The sequence below is a fragment of the Kwoniella shandongensis genome, chromosome 9 (assembly GCF_008629635.2).
Source record: "Kwoniella shandongensis chromosome 9, complete sequence".
Taxonomy (NCBI): Eukaryota; Fungi; Basidiomycota; class Tremellomycetes; order Tremellales; family Cryptococcaceae; genus Kwoniella; species Kwoniella shandongensis.
The window spans coordinates 1,279,082-1,300,885 of NC_089295.1; the positions used below are offsets into that span (position 1 = coordinate 1,279,082).

At 48.7% G+C, this 21,804-nt stretch overlaps 5 protein-coding genes across 5 annotated transcripts; 3 read left to right on the forward strand and 2 right to left on the reverse strand.

Moving 5' to 3' along the window:
• Positions 1-243: 243 nt before the first annotated feature.
• On the reverse strand, positions 244-2,556 carry CI109_105369 (uncharacterized protein; the record flags this gene model as incomplete). The annotated part of the gene is made up of 5 exons (XM_065967651.1): positions 244-1,640; positions 1,705-1,781; positions 1,858-1,946; positions 2,084-2,231; positions 2,375-2,556. 5 exons carry the CDS (start codon positions 2,554-2,556, stop codon positions 244-246), a joined length of 1,893 nt encoding a protein of 630 aa, XP_065823723.1.
• A 566-nt stretch (positions 2,557-3,122) lies between these two features.
• On the forward strand, positions 3,123-5,979 carry CI109_105370 (uncharacterized protein; the record flags this gene model as incomplete). The annotated part of the gene is made up of 17 exons (XM_032007456.1): positions 3,123-3,176; positions 3,324-3,494; positions 3,654-3,759; positions 3,821-3,858; positions 3,934-3,948; positions 4,029-4,236; positions 4,301-4,380; positions 4,462-4,557; positions 4,624-4,630; positions 4,686-4,752; positions 4,836-5,112; positions 5,187-5,277; positions 5,348-5,407; positions 5,471-5,509; positions 5,568-5,618; positions 5,669-5,690; positions 5,757-5,979. The coding sequence occupies 17 exons, from the start codon at positions 3,123-3,125 to the stop codon at positions 5,977-5,979; spliced, it is 1,605 nt and encodes a 534-aa protein (XP_031858282.1).
• A 625-nt stretch (positions 5,980-6,604) lies between these two features.
• CI109_105371 (uncharacterized protein) lies at positions 6,605-8,871 on the forward strand (the record flags this gene model as incomplete). Its single annotated transcript, XM_032007455.1, has 6 exons — positions 6,605-7,460; positions 7,558-7,660; positions 7,726-8,140; positions 8,244-8,587; positions 8,702-8,765; positions 8,824-8,871. The coding sequence occupies 6 exons, from the start codon at positions 6,605-6,607 to the stop codon at positions 8,869-8,871; spliced, it is 1,830 nt and encodes a 609-aa protein (XP_031858281.1).
• Positions 8,872-9,198: 327 nt separating this feature from the next.
• On the reverse strand, positions 9,199-9,798 carry CI109_105372 (uncharacterized protein; the record flags this gene model as incomplete). Its single annotated transcript, XM_065967652.1, has 1 exon — positions 9,199-9,798. The coding sequence occupies one exon, from the start codon at positions 9,796-9,798 to the stop codon at positions 9,199-9,201; it is 600 nt and encodes a 199-aa protein (XP_065823724.1).
• Positions 9,799-14,222: 4,424 nt separating this feature from the next.
• Positions 14,223-16,482, forward strand: CI109_105373 (uncharacterized protein; the record flags this gene model as incomplete). The annotated part of the gene is made up of 3 exons (XM_032007454.1): positions 14,223-14,579; positions 14,700-15,554; positions 15,667-16,482. The coding sequence occupies 3 exons, from the start codon at positions 14,223-14,225 to the stop codon at positions 16,480-16,482; spliced, it is 2,028 nt and encodes a 675-aa protein (XP_031858280.1).
• Between the last annotated feature and the right edge of the window lie 5,322 nt (positions 16,483-21,804).

A 21,804-nucleotide genomic window follows, 5' to 3' on the forward strand; every position in this document is an offset into this window, starting at 1 on the left:
GCGTCGGCAGAACAAGAATAGCATGATCAGGAGCAAAGTCTTCAATGTCAAGGGCAACGAAAATACAGTAGATGAGTGGAGAAGACGTACATAGATTGATCTACATGCATGACGGTAACGAGCATGTGATTCAAACTGACACCGAGAAGATCTAACGGAATACAACTAATCCATCTATCGCTTTGATGGATCGATCCGCATCTATACGCTCACTACGACACCTCCAGCCCGCATCATGCCGACTCATCGACCATTTTGCCGATGTGTCGATGGCATGTCCGAAACATTGTCCCAACCATCATCGCGCCATTCTCCACTCTGCCGATTACCGCCGTCCCATCGGCTGTCCCTATACTTCGTCCCGCTCCCTAATGCCGCTCCAATCATCTCACCCCCCCTCTCATCCGATCCCGGTAATGGGTCCGGATCATAATACTCTGTAATCGGATAATATCTTGATCCCGGCGAATCGATCATCGTACTTCTCCTCCACGTAGCAGCTCCCGTTCGAGGCGAATATAGACTGGGCAAAGTGGCGTCGGAATTTCTGGCTTGAGCGTATTGATCGTGCGAGTGAGGTGGTTGTGGTTGGGAGAAATCTTGAATGTCTTCCACGACGTACTGAGTTCCAGCGCCGTTCAATGGAAGGGATTTATCTTCCCCGATCTCACTTGCAATCGATCGAGGAGAAGCTAGACTCGTCGGATCTGAGGGAATGTCCACCTGCATCTCCGTATCGCCAGGTCCCAATGCCTTGTCATCATATCCACTAATCATGGATTGACGTAAAGCCCTAGGAGGACTAGCCAAATCTGATGATGTCAAACTGATCCGCTTCTCTCTCAATCTCTCCTGTGTCGTAGTATACCTGCCCACGGAACTCCTCCTCCGTCTGGCGGCCTTGCTTGGGATCTTGGGCGCAGGACGCGGCGCTGCAAATGCCTCAGGATCAATGATCATCTCGGTCGTTCGTCTTGTATTTCCCCTAGTTCGAGACGATGGTCCTATTTCTAGGTCCGGGTCCATATCGAGGAAAGAACGATGTCTATCTCGCTCTTGGGTGTTGTCATCTTCCTCAGGTGCAGTATGGTCTGCGGAGTTGGCGTCAGTGGGATAAGGATATGGGATTCGCTTCTTCTTTTTCTTCTTCTTCGGGGTATTCGTCTCTTTTTCGGGACTTGCTGCATCATCTAGGCTGGCGAAACGATATGGGTTGACAACGCCTTCTTCAACCATCTCTTGTGCACCAGTACCAGCGCCAGTGTCAGCACCAGCACCGGCCGCGGTCAGCCACGTTGGTGTTGCATCATTCTCGTTATCGGGTCTAGGTCTGGTCGATCGATCTGACAACTTATGCTTTCTTCTCGACCTATAATATCTCCAAGACAAACCGAATATGAGGAAAAGTACCATTGCACCGGCTATCCCACCGACGACAGGCGCCCACTTCGTTGCTGGAGGCGCACTACCGCTTGCTGAAGCGGACGATGTGGCGGTGGAAGTGGCTGAAGATGAAGATTCGGATGATTGGTTAGTCGGTAGCGTTGGAGATGGGGTGGCAGCGGTTGGTAGGAAAGACCGAGAGAGGGTGGTAGTGTAGCTTGTAGGTGAGGGCGAGGAAGTCACCGTTTGTGCTACAGCTATGAGACGGGTACAGTGGTCAGGAACTAGGACGCTCCCAAGCTGAGGGATAAGATCACTCACCTGCGTCCCAGGTGTCATTCCGCCATGTGTGGAATGCCCATTCTGGTATGTCCAAAACGGTCTCGTTGAAACCAAGTCTACACAGAGCGCAAGATCGCAGTACCACAACCAAGTCAGAGACTATGTGTTCGATGCCTTCCTCCTCGAACTTACCCCTGTGAGTTGTAGGTTGAACAGCCACTTGACCAGTCTTGTCCATTTGGTATCGACCCAGATCCCCACTGACAATATGTACACCCTGCCTAGGTAAGCGATAATCACGGATCAGCATCGCCCTTTCAGACCGGAGTCAGCGAGTACGCTTAATCATCAATACTCCTCATAGAGCGTTGATGGCCGACAACTTGGCAATCGTCAGTAGGAGCAGGGATTAGCTCACCATCAGTGAGTATGAGACAGCATTACATTGACATGCGCTACTTTGGCTTGTTGGGGCATTGTATGAGTAGCTTGTATCTAGTAAGGGAGGTACGTTGATGAATGACGTTGGGGGGATACACAACGATTGGATCTTGGACCAAACAAGACTTGTAAGGAGGAGTCAGTAAGACTTTGTCAGTTCACGTTCATGGGCGTAGCGGGGTCGAGCCTAGTCTACCATCATCTCGCAGTCGATTCACTTGAGGAAGTGGATGTGTATGAGTGAGATCAGGTCATTGGGTCGACTCACCATGGTGATTCTCCGGCCGAGTTGAAGAGCCACGAGTTAGTGGAGTTGGACACACATGTCGCATTGGTCGTTTGTGCTTTTGTTCTAAGTACGATCAGAGCGCTCAAAACGAGGTGTAAGAGTGAGTGCTGTCGCAAAGGCCTCTGACTAAGTCGTAGTGATCCCAGCGTAGGCGTGACCATCTCCTAGTCTCCCCTCTCGGACGACCAGCACAGAATCAACGACAGAACTCGTATAAGTGTTTCGCACGGACAGAAGATGGTATTATTGGCGAAAGACGTTGGTGAACAGTGTTCATTCCCCTTGAGACTCGAGTGACACGCTCAGCCAAGTATCGACCTCCTTTCACACTTTGACCGTATCCTTTGTCCTCACTCTTTTACCAACCATCTTTTGGGAATCAAATCACCACTTTCACATATACCAATCCCATGGCCATCCCATATCGATGTATTCGCAACAGATGCCGAGATGCATTACATAAAAGCCATCTATCAGCTGCGCTGCGTGTGACCGAGACGAACTACTGGTATGGACCACCTCCACCAGGCGCGAGTGAGATCTCGATCATGCATTCGTCCGGATCTACAATAGCCGCGCAACGAGCAAAATAACGTTAACTTGTTCGTGAACGGGATGGTACATAACACCATGTTCATGTCCCCAACTACATTTCATCTTCTCTTCCGCATCACCCTTCTCATCCACACTCAAGAAGCCGACCTAAGCTTGACAGTGACGATTGACGATGACATCCACTATACCGGCTTATGTCCCCACTTCGCTGGAGAAGATCGAAGAGGTATGTGGAAGTCATCCATCTCGACCTTCATCCCAAGCGTCCAGCCCAATTAGCGTGAAGCGAACGACATGAAGGCTGACGCAACGTCCTCGTATTCCATACCTATCTCTATTACACTCCTCGCGATGTCCTTCCTCCCATGAACAGATCTATACCACCCTCAATGCGCGATTCGATTCTCTCGCTACGCATTCTCTCGCGTATAGACTGTATAACCTCAAGCAGCTTGCGTATATGATACAAGATAACGAAGAGCGGATCCAAGAAGCTGTAGGCAAAGATTTGGGGAAAGGAGCGTTCGACGTCAGCTTTGGTGATGTGAGTGATCAGTCTACCCTGTGTACCAGTCTCTGCTGCTTGCGCTGCGACATGGATACTGTATCAAGCGTGCCAGTCTTGCTTGCACACATGACATAGCCTGGACCGTCAAAGTATGGAGCGGTAGACCAAGGCTGATGTGTCTTGTCGAAACCGTAGTTATGGCCAATCATTAACGAGATCAATCTTGCGCTCAAGAGGGTCGAAGGATGGATGAAGGACGAGTGGAGGATCAAAGATGCGATGTTCTCATTCAAATCCATGCGTGAGTTACTGCTTCATGACGATACTGACATGGCGCAATTGCTCATGATGTATACGTGTAGGCCCAAGAGTGAAGAAGCAGCCCAAGGGAGTTGCTCTCGTACGTTCCGATTGTCCACTTTTCCTCTCGTCTCGTGATCACCCGTAGCTGACGACGGGCACTCGACTTGTCCAGATCATCAGCACATGGGTGAGTGCCTCATTCATCCTCATTTAACACTTCACCTAGCAGAAGCATCAACACTCATTGTGTTGGATTGTTCATCGCAGAACTACCCCTGGCAACTGGCCCTCAACCCTCTCATCGGAGCTATCGCCGCAGGTTGTCCAGCAGTGATCAAAGCGTCCGAACATGCTCCGTCCTCAGCTGCTCTCTTGGCCGAGATCATGCCTCGATATCTTGATCCGGAGGGGTACGCAGTTGTCGTCGGTGCAGTTGACGAGACTACAAGATTACTCGAGAAGCCCTGGGGTCATAGTATGTCATCTCTCCCCTTTGTTATAACCGCTCGGACCGACGCTAACGACTCTGGGTTGGATAGTCTTGTATACTGGTTCTGCGGGGATTGGACAGATCGTCGCACATGCTGCTGTCAAGACTCTGACTCCAACAACTCTTGAGGTGAGATTCTTCATATCAACTGTTACGGCAGCCACTTAGTGCTATGGAGAGCGCGCACTGATACCCGCGTTATGTCACTAGCTTGGAGGGAAGAGTCCGGTCGTGGTCAGTTCTTGTGCCAATCTCAAGATTGCAGCGAGGAGGATGTTCTCCATCAAACAGATGACAGCGGGACAGGTGAGCAATCCTTTCATAGTCGGCATGACGTATCACACTGGAAATTGACTATGCTTGTCATGATAGATTTGCAGTGAGTCTGTTTAGATCGCTCGGAAGTCTTTCATGTGCTTAACGGCATCTCATAGTTGCACCCGACTATGTGCTGGTCGTGAAAGACCGCGTCGATGAATTCATCGCCGAGTGTCGAAAGACGTACGTAGATGGGCTATTATCTAGGAGTACTCAGAAAAAGCGCAGATTTGATACTGATGCTTCCTTGTAACGTGCCCATGTAGCCTAGACGAGATGTTCCCACCTTCCCCATCCCCGCTTTCGACTCTCCACGCATCATCCGCTTCCAACGTACGAAACTCGGCCGATCTAGACCGTATGATGACTTACGTATCAACGGCGGAGGAACAAGGAAAGCTCATCTACAAAGGCGAGGTGGACAAGTCCACTCGACGAATGGGTATCTCCCTCATACGTTTGAACGAGAACGCGGAGGGAGAGACTGGCGGTATCGTCAAAGAAGAGATATTTGGACCGGTTATGAGTATCATACCGGTTGAGGTGAGTTGTTGGAATCTTCATCGCAAACGTCATGAGGGCTAAGGGGACTATCACTAATCGAGTGGGATACATAGAATGTTGATGCGGCTATCAAGTACATCAATGATAGGCCAAGACCACTTGCCTTGTATGTATGTTCTGGTAACAGGTCGGTCTTCGAGAAGAGTGAGTCAGCCGTATGGGGTTGAGGGGTACAAGATATTCGGTAGTGTTTGGGCTAATCATGCCGAAATAGTCCTCAACGAAACCTGGAGTGGGTCTGCGACCTGGAACGACTTTGCTTTTGCTACAGTCGGTGAGCAAGCACCATATTGGGCTGCCAGGGCGAGTCGCGAGGCTGACAAGGCTACCGTTCTAGCACGCAATTTGCCATTCGGTGGTGTAGGCGCGAGCGGATGTGAGTTGATAGCGTCTAGCGCACAGACACAGGGTATCGGAGTTGACGAAATCATCAGGGGGATCATATCACGGTGAAGATGGGTTCAACACGTTTACACACCGCAAGGGTGAGTAACTTATCGCGATTGCGTTACATTCCTGCTAACGTCCCACGCAGCTGTCCTTGAGGTGCCATACCTGTGAGCATCCATGACATGAGTTGGTGATTTGGTGCAACGGTCCGTCACTGACAGTCCAAAATACAGCTTTGAGCCTCTGATGTCCCTTCGATACCCCCCTATGGCCGGCTGGAAACAAACCATCTTCAAACTCATGCTCTTCTCCGGTGTCAGCTTCCGACGTCCAACATCTGTAGAAGGGGAGGCAAAACGATTGCAGAGGAAGAAGGTGATAAGTTGGTTATCTGGTGCTCTATTGCTTGCTGTCAGTGTATATGCCGGTGCCTTGGGTATCCGAGCGCAAAGTTGAGTGATGACTGGTACGTAGCGATGGATCTCTGATGCAAGGGTTTGTTTCGGTGATGTATGATGGGCCGTGCACCGTGCACGGACGTCGGTTACGAGAGATGATCGCTCGGTGACTGGGGTTAGATTCCTGTTTTCGGCGATTTAAAGTGTGTTACACGTGTTTTGTTGTGATTATCTCCCTAAAACGAGATGAAAGTGAAACAGAATGGCAGTCACCACATACAAACATAGCACACAGCAAAACAGATCAGCATCACCTTTGTCTGACAAACACACACATCTCAACGCTGCACACGCGGATCTATCTCCTATCTGCAGACTGTACAGCGTGACTTCGACCCAGAACACAAACAGATACGCGTCGACATCGTCTTGGCATTACACTGCACAGCACCTCTCGCTGGGTGCCGGGTTGAGACTACGCTTCGAATTCAGCGCTTGCGATACTATCCACAAGGCTGAGTATCTAATCTACCATCTACCCGTCTCAAGATCGACCTTTAGCTCCAGCTCCCTTTCTGAGTTTCAGCGTTCCACATCTAGCCGAACCAGGGGTCCGCCGCGCCATCTTATCTTTCGGCCATCTTGTTTTCCACCGCGTTAGCCATAACAACAATCCCATCCACATGCCCTCTGACGCACCACCTCGTCGACCACTCACCATCCTCCCCACTTTCCTACCTTCGACCTCCTCCTCCAACGGACGATCTCCGCACATCCGAACCCCCAACTCCTCCTCCGCATCCGGATCTTCAAATTCCTACTTTACCACTAATTTCAAGAACCCCACAATGTCTTCGTCGTCGTCCTCCGCTTCTTCGCGCTATTCTCGCGTCCGAATACCGCGTTCTGTGCCCTCCCGAATTTTACTGGCGATAATTGGGATAATTGGATTATTCTACTTGTCTCGATGGACGGCAGGGGGAGGAGGGGTAGAAGAAGGAGTTTGGGATGCGTCAAGTTGGTCTGATAGGAGAGGTTCAGGACAAGGTGTTGGGATGGGAGCTATGAAGAAGAAATTTGGATTCGGAGGATGGACTTCCACCCCCGGAGTGAGAAGACCCTCTTTGGGAGGGGAAGTACCGAATCAGAAAGACGCAGGAATACCATTACCAAAACCCAACTTGTCTCGACAAAATATCTCCTCTCCAGGTGGGACGGGGACGGAGAGGGTTCAACATCCTGGTAAATCACGAAGAGTGATTGTCGGTTCCGATCCTGAAAAATATACCTATGGTCCACTACCGAACCTCGACGAAGCGTGGGCTTTCCTCCATCCCCTACTGAAAAAAGTTAAGGAGGAGACTCCGGCAGTTCCGAGAGAACATGAATTGACAGCACCAATTTTCCCGCCGTTCTTGACCGAAGAGCTGAAGGAGAGATTTAGACATCTGAGAGATGATTGGGATGAAAGTAAAGGAGAGTGGGTAAGAGGGAAAGAAAGGAGATGGTTCTTGGTGACTATCTGTAGACAGGTTGCAGGTGAGTGCGGGAGGAATACATATCCAGGGAGCAAGACCATTTTTCAATTGGAACCGGTACACTTCAAGAGTTTAAGCTGATATGAGTGCGTTGCTAGGCATGCTGGGAGACTGGTTCGCGGCATGGACGGTGTTAGCGGATTTCCTTGGACCGGAATCTCTGGTGTTCTCTCTTCTTGAGGGTGACTCGGCGGACGGAAGGTGAGTGGGGGCTGGGCTATTCGATATAATTGTAGGCAAGACCGCTGATGAATATCACTTCGTAGCGGAGAGATCCTATCCGGTGTGATGCGAGCACACCTCCTTCATATCGGTGTACCTCCTGAAAACATTCACATCCGAACCAAACTCCCGACACTAGACTGGGAATCAGTCCATCGTATCGACCAACTCGCTCAAATGCGTAACGCCGGAATGCAACCTTTCTACGACTCGCTCCCGACCGGTCTTTCACCCGACGGACATCCTTGGACTGGGATCGTATATTACAACGATGTCTACTTATCCGCTACGCATTTCTTGGAATTGATGCATCAGCATTTCAAGCAGGATGCGGATATGACTTGTGGTTGGGATCATGCGGGGAGATGGTTTTATGATGGTTGGGTCGGGAGAGATATGAGTGGGGATCTGTATACGCCCTTCCCTGTCAAAGAAGAGGATAAGGATCTTCCCCAGAAGGTGAGTGAGGTCGTCATCAACCGCATGCAACGGGGCAACATAGTCACCTTTCTAATGAGAAGATAAGACCTGAAACTGACTTGACACTCCTTTCCCATTATAGCTCTTCCCATCATCGCCCTACACTCTTGAACGATACAAGCGCATGCTCCCCTTCCAAGTCTTCGCAGGATGGAACGGAATCACCGTCCTTTCTCCTACACCCTTCTTACCGCCATACAACGTCCGTTTCCGACGAGGTAAACCCCGTACCGACGATTTCTGGGAATGTCAAGCTTCCGAATCGAGTTTCATAAGTTGGGATTTCTGGAAGTACGGTTTTGGGAGGATTGCAGTTATTCCGGGAGTTCATGCGACGTATGGGAAGGAAGATGCGATGTTGAGAGGTTGGGTGGAATGGCCTCAGGAGGAACCGGGGTACAGCGAGCTGATCAGCTGGGACAACAAGTGAGTTTTACACGCTGTCAAACAGGTCAACAGCCGGCGGAGACACTCTGTCATTCGCCACGTCGTACAATGAGACCCAATCACTTGATGCTGATTCCTGCGTTCACCTCGTAGCCCACCACCTAAGGTTCGATGCCACGATTGGCCCGACAAGCCAGGAAAGGGATACTGGGCATGGGTGAGTACTTCCAATGCGCGCTCTTCTCTTCGGATTGGAGCTAATCAGGCTACCTTAGGACACGGTACGTTGGGTCGACCCACCAAAATTGGAAGTACCGAAATAAGCGCAACGTGAGGTGGGGTCGCCTCCAGGATAGCAGTTGGCGAGGAAGGGAAGATAACGAAGCAGCATCGTCTTATCATCAATCAACACCATCATCGTGACTCGTGAAACAGCATAGACTCGATTGAAACAAATCTCCTCAATTCATATACCACGGAGAAAATGCATCTTGCTCAACATCAGTATATACAGCCCACCTCATTTCGTAATTTCTGCTCGAGAATATCCTTCCTATCTGCGAACCACCTCTGTGTACACCTCCTGCATTCGATCTCTTCTGATTCCTTTGTCTCTAAGTCTGGTTTATCCCATCATCTCAGTGATATGTTCACAAGGACGTGTAAGGGTCAGTCGCAGATGAGCTGCTGCTCTGGTACACATTTGTGGCTTGCTCTTGTGCGACTCGCTTCCTTATGGCCTGAACAGATCCCAGACTGACGAGAACGATTTCTTTCTTGACATCCTCTGGTTTTGTATCCCATTCACGGATATAGGTTGCAGCATTGTCAACCGACATTTGGTACTCTGGGAATCTGCGCTCCTGCTTCATTTCGTCAAGTGCAGGTGAATGCGCCTTGTGACGAGGTCCGGGCAGCTGCTCATAAAGGAATTCTTTGTAAAAATGATCACAAAGCTTCTTGTCAAGTTCCTTCATATCATCTGATCGCTGGTCGGAAGAACCTTCCCCTGTCCCTGTGGAAGACCCCTCTCCTCTGGGATTGGTATTGCGGGCAAATGGATTCCAGGAATGCCTTGACCCTGTCAATGTGGAAGGTGGTTTGTATTTGGCACAGAAGGGAGACATTGTTGAACCGGTGCGCTTTTTGTCATAGATCCAGATCTCATACTTCCCTCTCTTGTCAATCATGGCAAACCATTCGGTAGCTTCATGTTCAGCACCACCAATCGTAATATATGTATGATCCATGCCAGACGAATGTTGGAAAGGCTTCGCTTATCTGAGGACATGGTGTGATCTGAAGTTTGTGTTAGTATGGTGTTGGTTGTAGTTGGGGAGTTGTTTGGTTGGATGCTGTTGGTATGGACGTCAGATATATCTTTAGGTGCCGATGGTTGGACTCAGAGATACAATTCTTGATGTGTTGTGGATGATAAAGAGGAAGAAGAAAAAGAGCAGAGTTGGAGGAAAATGGCTGGGCTTAAATAGTGTGGGGTGGCTCCCATATTGTACTGCAATCAGAGCAGAAAATGGTGTCATCACACCTCATTAAAAGGGAATCCATTTAATTGGTCTCAGTCTGAAAGGATGACTATTTTCCGATCCTTGCATGGTCTATTCTGTCATGTGAAGGGAATAGAAGATTGCTCCTTGCATTGTGGCGCATTGTCACGACCCAGTACAACTGAGTGAACGACTCGTGTCGTGACAGCTCGACTCGGCCGCCAAATAGTTCGACTCGCCAGCCAACGGGAACCAGTTCGACATCGGCCCGGCGAATGCCGTCGTAGGAGATGACCGATTCGACTGACTAATCGTTCCCACGGTTCTTGTGGCATCATTGGTACTTATATACATGAGCACAGGACTCGTACATAGTTATTCCTGTGACAAATGTATATTCCTCTGTCTAGTTCACTACTGTGGAACCCGTACAACGATCTGGCAGCCAACCCCAAGTCTCGTACACTCGGTATTCGACTTGTACAATTCGGTACAGGACTTAGTGCTATTCGTAACCCGTATTCCTCGCTTAGGCCCGTCAACGGACCCGCCTCTGACACGCATGGGATATATTCTTTTGCCGGGAGAGGGGCATTACAGAAGGTGATCAATGAAAGGATATTGGACTAATTCAGACATTGTTAGGACTTGCTTGACAGTCAGACATATCTGATTGCCAATGGTGGCAATGTTACAACAATAGCGGCAGTGATGGCAATTTGCAGGAGGTGTCATTCTTGGGTCGATTGTGTTACTGTATGGAAAAACTGGTGCAGACACTTGACTCTACAATAATTAAGCATACCAACATGACTTATCAGAGGTAATTGTGTTTGTAGCAATATAACAAGAACTTCTGTCAGATGTCAGATGTGGCCAATAAACTGAGTGTATCAATCAAGGTCTAAGGATGGACTCTGCCCACAGACAGCGGCTTATATGAAATATGAAACTTGGCCAATGACAAGCAGGGATGTTTTGACAACACCAAATCCTGGATGATCTGATCTACTGGCATGTCATTGCTTGTGGTGTTATGAAAGTATGCATCTCGCTCTAACTTGATCACTATTTACAGAAAACCTTTTCTCTGCCCAAACAACAAGGAGAATACATATCCTACTTGCATGCAATCCAATGCTCTATACATCATGTGCAGTCTGACTCAATCCTCTTCAAATCTGATCTCATTCACTGTGTTGGGGATTTGTTGGTGAATTGTCAGACACCAGTTGCTGTGGAGCTGCCACCCATATCTGCATCTGTGTTCTGCTGCTGCTGCTGCTGCTGCTGCACATTGCTGGATTCCTTCAGGCTTGCTAGGACAAGGTCTTTCTTTTCTTGATCTGATTTGGAACGCCAATCACAGATAAAGGATGCAGCCTTATCGGCGGACTCTTGGTAATCAGGCATTCGATCATGGTTTTCAGCTACTACACGGGTAAGTTTCATGAAGGTAAATGGACTATAATTCCTTCTGATGTGTTCAATGATCTTCTTTCTGAACCTTAGGGAGTCTTTCAACTGAAGAGAAGACTCATCTCAGTTTGAGTTGCTGGAGAAGAGATTCCAGCCTGAGTTTGGCTTGTACTCGATGGTCAGGTCAGTGGGTACCCTATCACCATCAGGTTTGGGTTTGGGATCGTGGATTGTCATCTTGTACTTCCCGTGCCTGTCGATGTTGGCTGTCCAAGTGAATGAGCCATATTGCTCGCTCAGTGCTCCCTTGCCAATCTCAACCTCAGACTCTGAAGGCATGGAGGACAGAACCTTTGACAGGGTGGTGTTTTGTGAAGACATAATGAGGTGTGATTCTTGTGCCGGTGGCAAATTGAATTGTGGTAGCTAGTGGATAGGATATGGTTTGTTCACTTGTCAAGTATCTGAGATCAGGTAATCGTACGAATGATTGGTATGATTCTCAATGTGATGATATTGATGAAGAAGAGGAAAATACAAAAAGAGTTCAGGGGAATGACAGACAAGATTTAGTGTGGGACTGATCCAATTGTGCACCACAGTCAAATCACAGTAAGACATCATTGTACGATATGAAAGGTACCCCTGCCTTTAGTCTTCCATAGATTCCTTGTGTGTCATACCCTGACCTCTGATGTCATGCAGCAACTATGATGGGATCACCCTAAGCATTTGGTGGATGGGGAGAGTTGCTTCTTTTATTGAAACACAGGGATACAGGAGGTTTTTGGTGGAAGGACAATGATTTAGACATTGTTAAGGTGCATTGCACTAGTGAGACAATGAGATTGCCAACAGTGGCAGAAGTAACAACGGTAGTTCCGATAGCAAGCGTGGGACGACTGAAGATGTGCTGGTTCAAAGCTGGGAAAGACTATCAACTGAGTCTCAACAAAGTGAAGCTGGGTACTCATACTTTATTCAACGAGAATATCTTCCCATCCAGAGCTGCTTGCGTAGTAAATGTCTCCTCTGGGATGTGGTCAAATACTATTGCAAGTATCTCTCAACTGTTGCCAGGAATTGAACCTCATGAATCGAAAGCCAACTCAATGTCACACATGAAGCATCCCCTTTGACGATAATATTGAGACACTCAAGGCATGAACAGCCTGGACCACCCAATATTAGCATGCCATATACTGTTAGAAAATAGGTGTTTTGGTTGCGATGCATCGTAGTATATGTAACACCAGTAAACCTTGGCTAAGCAAACTTTGCTTTTCATTTGTGAGCTATCTGTAGATGCACCTTCCCCAAATGACCGTTGTTCAAGTTTCCTGTCCCAGATCGTACACTCCCACCACTAATCTTCACATTCCCATGTAGGTGAATATGCTTCAACTCACTGCCGGCTATGACCTTGTTATGTATTGACGTCTTGCCAAAGAATCTGGTTGAATCAGTCAAATGGGATAGGATGAGGTTCTGCTTATCCTCATACGAAGTGCCAGCCCATGTGTCCCAGACGAATTATATATTGCTTTTTCAGACGCACACATAAAAAGCTGCATCCTGACCCCTTGTTTGCCTGAATTTTCCAGTTCATGGAACCAATGTCTTATAGAACTGTAGATGGGTGCTGATTCTGGTTGCCCCATCTTGTTCCGCCGTGTCGCTCCATTAGCCTAGCTTTGATCAATCCAGTATGGTTCACTCTAGGGGGAGTCATTGGACAAATATCGTTCTGTAATCTTTGAGCAACGTCGGGGGTGATGTCTGGTTTGTCAATGATTGTAGTAGTGCATGTTCCTACTATTACTAGACAGATGTATGAGATCATTGCACATCATATTGGGTAGACAACCCCTCAGAGATCAAAAGAGACTTGTTGTGTTACATTTGCTCAGCCTGTGATGTCATGGGAAGCCCATAACGTGGAGGGTTTGTGCAATTGGTCGGATTGGGGGACGAAAGGGGTCGTTGAAGCAGAGTTAGGCGTATGCGTCTTGCACTGCATGCAACGCGGCTGCCTACGCGTTTACCTTACGAACATAAGTCCACCAATTACGCTATTCCAAACGTGCTGATTCTGGTTGACGAGGGACGGCGGTCAACCTATGGTCGTGCCAAACTTATCGGCTAATCTTCATATCGTTGTAGTTATTTTGACCTTCGCCTATGCGAAACACGTTTGATGTTACCGTTGTTCATCAGAAGACTTACAAAATGACGGTCATCGAAGGCCACTGTCAAGGGGCAATCCCGAACACGATATAGACCTTTGTTGGCTGCGACATCGACCGAGGTGACCACGACAAACCTTTGTTCTTGACCGAGGTAGGTGACGTTGTGATCCTTGCGCTCGCTTGCTTTGCGCAGGATTGAACAAAGGGGTCCTTGTTTTTCTCTTTTGAAACGAGGATGCGAATGACGTGCTATGCACTACCACAGCTTTATTCACCTTTATAGGGCTAAGAAGGCGAGTTACGACAACGACATGAAAGGGCAGTGATCGTAGTGCTCATCTTGCGGAGAGATGAGAGGCGTCGACCTGCGCTGCAAGCTATAAAGTCAGTCATAACACTGTGGATTCTTGTTAGGTCAAAATATTCTCCACTCATCATCTCTTGCTAACCTCTTTAAAATCGTATCTTTCACATCCATTTCACACATCCATTTCACACATCCACGCCTGCACCTAGCCCTCCCGCTCATCATTACCTCACAAAGCGCGAACCCGACTCACCATGAGCTCCCGACAGACCAATCCCCGCGATCGTTCGACATCCAGGTCCACATTGCCGCCGACAGCTGCTCGGCCAGTTCGACCACCAAGAAACATTGATAGCACCCTTCCGTCTGCTCCGGCTGGTTATGACCTTGGCCAACGCCATATCCGCGAGCCTCTACCGCCTGGTGTCGGCCCCCAGCTCCGTTCGACCGCCCCGAACAGTGATGATCGATTCCGTCCGAATGATGTCACGGTGACAGTTTACCAGGTGAGAAGTCCGGTCATGCGCAATGGAATGGCCACACAAGGGTCGCAACATAACACAGCGAGGCCACCCACCAGGAGAGACCAACCGTTGACACGCGGCGACTCAGTGAGTATAGCATGATCATCGTTCCTTGCTACAATGAAGCATCCCAACCGATCTCAACGTGACCATGGGTCCATTTCATGATTGAATGGGTACAGCTGACTTTTTCCCGTTATCACACAGTCTCATTCTGTGAGCAGAATCCAATATCCCCCTTCTACGAGCGACGACAGGCAAAGACCAGGACCGACCGGGAGGCCGTCTGGTCGATCCTGGGTCGAAGACCCTGGCGTGGGACACGATCAGCGACATGTAGACTCAAGTACACGACCTCCCGAACGAAACGCTGGATACGAGATTGTGGTGATAGAACCGAGGGACGCCAATCGATCCGAAACTTGTCAAGAGTGCAAAACGCTTGCCGATCCTGACAGACGACGAGATCAGCGCCCAAAAGCAATTGGGCAAGCGGGACCGCCCCGGGGTTCGTCGCGAGAATACACGCCGCAGCCAACGATATCATCCATGCTGCCATCTCAGAAGAAGCAAGTCAGTTTTGATGACAATGTCGGATTCGGATCAGAAGGTTTTCGAGCCCAGGCGGACTCTCGATACCGGCGCGAAACGTCTCTCCAAATGCCTCCCAAAGAAAGTCAAAACCCCCAACGGTTTGATCGCGTGCACAGACCCATGTTCAGCCGATTGACTCGAGAGGACTCCATTAGTCCAGATACTGATAGTCAGTTCCTGTCAACTATCGGAAAGAGAGAGGGGAACGATTTCATCTCTCCGAGTCCGCTGAACTGGCCCAGGACAGATCGATCACTGCCATACAGGGCATCATCATATGGGCCCACAACGGCAGAGAAACAATATCGAGATCATCGAGCGACTGGGAGCCCTGTATTACCGGAGACCAGACGAACGATCAACACCGATGACGCAACGCGATCCGCAGAGTCAGACAGGAAGTACATGGGAAGGCAGAGACGGGGAGGCGGGCCAGCAGATCCGCTCGGATCACCACCCACGACTTCAGTGAGTGTGGTATTAGCCCATCGACCCACCGACTAGTGACCCGCTGAGGCTCACTGGTTGATCCTGCACTGTGACGACGAAACGGCTGACGACGAGGTGCGGTCATATCTAGCCGTCCCAAGAATACAACCAGCACAACACATCTTACGAGATCAGTACAGGTTTTCGAAAAGAATGGGATCATAAAAAGCCTTTTATGACAATATCCATCCGGACTGGCGATAAAATGGACAGAGAGATCCGTTACACATTCAACCCACCCTTGGTTCTCGATACCGATACCTTTTCCGAAGACACTTGGCGTGGATTGCTGACAAAGGGATATAAGCGGTTTACGTGCAATGGGTACGAGCATTTCGAGACGCCTATGATTGACATCGAAAACATCTTGGCAGGCCAGTCGCGAAAAGTAATCGAGGAGACGAAGCAGAAGGTCATTGACGAAGCGGTGCAATGGCGCCAAGAACAGCTTACAGCAGATGATCGGTTCAAAGCCCCCGAAGTGGACATCAACAGTCATGGCAAGCTCAATCCCACTTACCGACGAGAGTTTGATGTCCGTGACTCTAATGGCAACTTTCATACCAGCAGCGTGCGAGCTCTCTCTCAACTAGAACCAAGGAACTCTCCTAATACTGTTCAGACCACATGTCCAGCTATGTCAAGGGAGGTACTCCGAGGACTCGATCGCGATGTCCCCATTTCTGATGGTGACACTGGTACCAGTGATCGTCGTGCTGCTACTCCATATCGTTCAGTCGACGTCGCAAGTGATTTTTTGGACAGGAAAGCTTCGTGGGAGCGTCTTAGGCCGGAAAAACAGAGAGAGGTGATGGAGAGGACAGTCCCGTCGAGAGCTTCGGCAAGGCAGACGACCGGGAAGGGAGGAGGATCGAGCGATCAAGTCAGAATCACAAGTATCAGATAGGACTATCTTGAATGAAGGTGGCCGTGAGATTTCAAGTCTGTGCGATACCGCAAAAGATGGGAGGGATTGTGTATAATGACGACATGTGTATATAAGAAGCTATATAAGTCTTACAGAACGAGGATGCAAATGATGAATAGTGCTCGTAATTTAGCTGAACCGCTGGCCTTGAGCAGGAGAGAAAGAAAGCTCGCACAGGTGCCCTGAAAAGGGAACCGAAGCGTCATGATCGTGCTATTACTTGACCTCTTTCCTAGTGCTCGATCGATGGATGGTCACACATCACGGTAGAGAGGATGAACTGAAAGGTGGACAGTATCCCATGATGGCTATTCTCACTGCAGAGGCGTAACCCCCGGGTTCCCCGACCGCGGGATACCTCGCTCGCTTGAGGGCTAAAGAAGTCGCGTCAGTTCCTTTGTATGTACCAGGTCTTCTTCCAGAGAGGGGTATATGACGTACTGGATATCGCGTTCTCTGACGAGCATGTCTATGGCATGAGCAATTCGCGCTGGACCATCAAACATGTATTAAGTCTGCTCTCCTTTCGAAGGACCTTTGTCCTTGACCCCGATGTGGTCTTCATGACTGTCATAGTGCGCTATGTCATGACTTTGAGTAACCCGGGGTGGGTCATTGCTTTGGCTTCTGACCGAGCTGTTGGGTCCTGCCCGAGGAGGGGTTTCACCAAGGTATAAATGATGCCGATTACTCTCAGTTCCACTGTTATCATGAATACTCCTCAAGTTTTTAAACCGCAATTAACTGAGCAGTCAATTTGAGCAAACATTTACGTAGTAAGTAGCAGTTACTCGTCCGGTGATTTCAATACTGATATTTTCCACCCTTGCAACCTCCTTGAATTAGCTTCCACTATGAGCAACCCGTTCTTGCCATCCTCAAGCTACCAGGAAAGCAACTTCTCGACATTCCCTAGAAGCAGCAGAAACGATGGTCATGGGCAGGCAACCACCAATTCAGCGCCAGTGTACTGTTCACGAGAAGATTTCATTCGGCTGGCTCCGGTAGGTCCACTTGCTCATGTACTGGCACTGCACCTAACACATACACTAGAAAGCAACCGGTAATGATGACAACCGAAACTCTGAGTTCCGGTTCACCTTCTGTGCACCAGAGACGATCACGATAAAAGTGACAATCGATCCAAAGCACAACAGTCTCCTTCGGCAGGAGTGGATGGATCGCTACTATGAGACATTTGACAACAGATTCAACGAACACTGCCCTGAAGTCAAAGGTGAAAGACACAGTGGTATGGTGCTTGGCATGCTGAAGACTGCAGAGGAACACCGTATGAGAGACGGAAGCAGGAAGTTCATACATACCGGTGATCCTATTGATGAGCACTCTGACAATGTTGAGCCCTTCGGGATGCACAGGAATAAAAGAAGGCAACAGGTGGGTCCAACCTGCTGGTTACAGATGTCAGGTGTCCAACCAAACACGATTGCTTATGTTATGACCAAATCAGCTGCAAGATGGGTCTTTCACTCAGCAATCTGCACCACCACCTGATGAAAATCAAATGTTGGAGGCGGTTCCGCCTGCTCCGCCTGTTGTGTGGCCACCAACATTTGATGCAAGTTCCATACCGGCGGCTGTTTGTGCAGAGCGTGCGAAGTTTGGACAGCGTGCAATTGCTGACAGAGAAGAGGAAGCAACTAGAGCACTTGAAATCGCTGCAAACAGCCGTTCCGATCACGACGACTGGAGGAGGCACGATGACTACAATATGGTGGATGAAGTATCCGATGTGGCAGTTTGGAGCGATGATGACAATAGATCAGAGCCTGGATTCTGCGCTCCTCAACAGTCTGTGACGTCTCGACATCGGAAAGGCAAAGGAAGAGAGGAAACACCATCAAGAAGACTGTGACGAGGCTATGCCCCAGGAGGAAGGGAGTAGCGCACAATTGGTATGGAGCTGGGTGAATCTGGATTGTGTAAAGAAATTGATGCTGTGATTTGCATTGTAATGGGATAGACAGTATAGGAAGCAATATGTACATGGGTGCGTTTGACATCATTTGATGGATACATGGGCACAATCTTGAGTGAAATGCTGTCAGAGAAATGGCGCATCTTGAGCAGGCTATACTCCATCAAGAGCAGCAATGAAAAATGTATCAGTCATGCACCCAGTAATGCTCCCAACTTATATACCTTATGAGTCAAAGCGCACTGACTATGCTGTAGAGGAATATGTCAAGAGGAGTCCTCCACTGACCTGTGATGAAATCTGAGTTGAAAGAGCATACACACGGTAGCTTGGTCAAGATCTCTTGCACGGCAGTCTCATGTGTATATTCCCTGTAGGATGTCTGTACCTATGGAAACCCTCTGTGCATACACGAGACTTGTGATTATAACAGTCAGGTAGTGAGAGTTGTGTTGTGCATCTGCACCCCTGTCATGACAACCAACGGAGGCTTCAGTCAATGAGGCCCTTGGAACCATGAAGACAGCGTTGAGTGATATTTGTGCAAGGGAATCAACTGTAATGATGAGGCAGTGTGCTTCACAAGCACTATGAGAATCCAAAGAGAACAACCCTAGGATGTGCAATGTGACCTTGGACTGACTGAAAGCTGAGCAATGTTGTCAAGAGTGACAGCGAAGGTATGAGTTATAACTTCCAATCAGAAGATCACTGAGAAAAAGTGTTCAAAGACGAGAATAGCCATTGGTCTATACAACTAGACATCCATCCGTCCATCTGTGTTAAGTGACATTCTACTACTTGGGCAAGTTTGTCAAATTAGACCAAGGAATAGATCGGTCTGTTGAACAGACTTTCACATGTTTAACAAGAATAGCGAGTGGAGTAGTGAGTGTGTGGGGATCTGACAGGTCAGGTGATGTGGGTGGCAGTAACCATCCTGACAAGCTGCCCTCCCCCCCTCATCACTTTGCTTTGCTAAGTGGAAAGAAACTTCTCACTGGCGTATTCTTAGCAATGAATTACTGATTTGGCCCCATGCTTTGACATGCATCCTTTCAACAAACGACAATGTTAGTGTGTCTTGGCTGTCAATCTGTATAGAAGACAGAAATAAAGCTGTACCCTGAAAGGTGTGCACCTTTGACATGTAGCCCCCTAAGGGGTGCATACATATCTGATGGTCAGACATGTCACTCTGCTTGGCATTAGCAGTTTCCCTTCTTCCCAGGTGAGTACAAGGACCTCTGACCCTAATATATTCAACTAGACTTGAATGAGTTCCCTGATTTGCAATCAACTCACATACTTACCCCTTCCCTATACGTGACATTTGATTGGATTTGCTTAAATCCTGCTTTTGACTGACTTGTGATCTGTTATACATACATGATGAGCTACCGATCTCAATCCCCCACAACTTACTATCAGGACCCTTATCCATACCCTCCGGCCCAGTCGACCCTGGTTTCTAGTTCTCGCCCAATGCGGCCTGGCTACCGGTTTCCTCCACAGCTTGCTCAAACTGGTAGATCCATTCCACCACAAGGCTGCCTTATCCGAGGGGAAATAGACTACCACCCCCCCCTCTCAGCATGTCGCACATCATCAACCAGCTTGGCCTGCTCAGGCCAGCCCTCAACTTGGGGCTTCCATGCTGGATGTGGTGCGCACACAGAATATGAGGTACAATTCTCAATCTGATACTGCCAGGCAACCACAAGAGCACTATCTGCCAGATGCTCATCATTACCAGACCCGCAGACCTAGCTATAGGCACAGTGAGGAGCAGAACACTGTGTATGACAATCAAGACAGATGGCAGGCTGATGGCACTACTGGACACAGCTCTGAAGGCTACCACCAATCCATGCACCATCACCCTTATACTGATCATTACCATGAGAATGGCATGGTTTCCCGACTGGACAACCACCAGGATGACATCCCATCTTCACTATCACCTGGCAACCTTCAGTCTAGCACAGGCTCACCAAGAAGTAGAGGAATCAAATTGCTACCTAGTGGAGCATGCTCTCCCTACTCTCCTTCTCCTGCCTGGCGGCCTACTGTTGAATTGGTCCCAGTTTCTCATGATTCTAGGTTGACCCATCGAGGTCATGTTGAGCTGAAAAGGCTGCAACAACACCGAGATGCTCACTCATATGCTGGCCACCGAGATGTGAGTTCCACCCTTGTGCAAGCATGACCAGCACTTATTCCCTGTGTCTTGGAGAACACTACAAAGAGCTTCCTTGTGCTGACTTTGAAGCCAACACTTTGATTTGAGCAGAGTCATGCGGCTGCTACACACTCTTCTGAGCATGCCATAGTGTCCCAAAATAGATCAATGAGCTCCAAGAGTAGGAGGAAAATTGAGCATAACCAAACATTTCTTCACAATGGTCACTCTGGACCATCTTTCACTCAAAGGGAACACAGACCCATGTATGAAGATTCATCTGGATCTGACGACAACTTCACCAAACTCAGAGACAAGAAGGGAAAATGTGTTACACATATTGAAGCACAGGACGATGATAATCCCTTCTCCAGGTCTGCCAGTCACAATGACTTCACATCGTCAGCCTCCAATCCTGATGCACATCTATGCAGGATACTGCCTGAAACTGATCAGGAAAGTGATTCTGAGCTAGCAGATGATGAGTTGGATTCAATCGATTTCAATCAGGAGTCTGAAGCCGAGGACAGAAACTGGCAGTCCTCACAAACAAGGGAGCCCGTTCCATTGGCCAATCAACACTTCAAAGAGTCTGATGTAGGGAGTGGGCGTCATAGGCGAAGCAAGAGGACAAAAGATGCAGTAGGACATAAGCAGAGATGAGCAGATGAAGACATTTGGCCAAGATTGGTAGTCCCACTTGTACATATGCATTTCACACACAGACATTAGCTTAGACAGTTGCAAATTCTCTGCTGTTGTTGTCTATACAGCTGCCACTTGGGGATAATCCATGCTTCACCTTGACATTTTGTTGACCACTGTCACACTGCAAGGCCTACAGGGAAAGTAGCGGGAACCAACTGACCAGTGGGCCTGGAGTGACTGTCCCGCACCACCCACCATGCATGAACAAAGGGACATGTCCATTCTCCAGATTACTCACCTAGGTCAATAGCCTCGTAGCCACCTTTGTCGCTCTACCCTTCACCTACCCCTGGCAATGAGGTGACCATTACAGTTCCTATACTGTGCTTCCTTAGAAGTCCGCTAGGAAAGTCCTTTCTTCACAAGAGCAGACAGACAGAGCCATAATCATCCCGATTTGGCATATATAGAAGCAGAACTGGAGAGGTTGAGAACCAATTACAGTCACTTCAATTCACTTCTCTGAATTTAG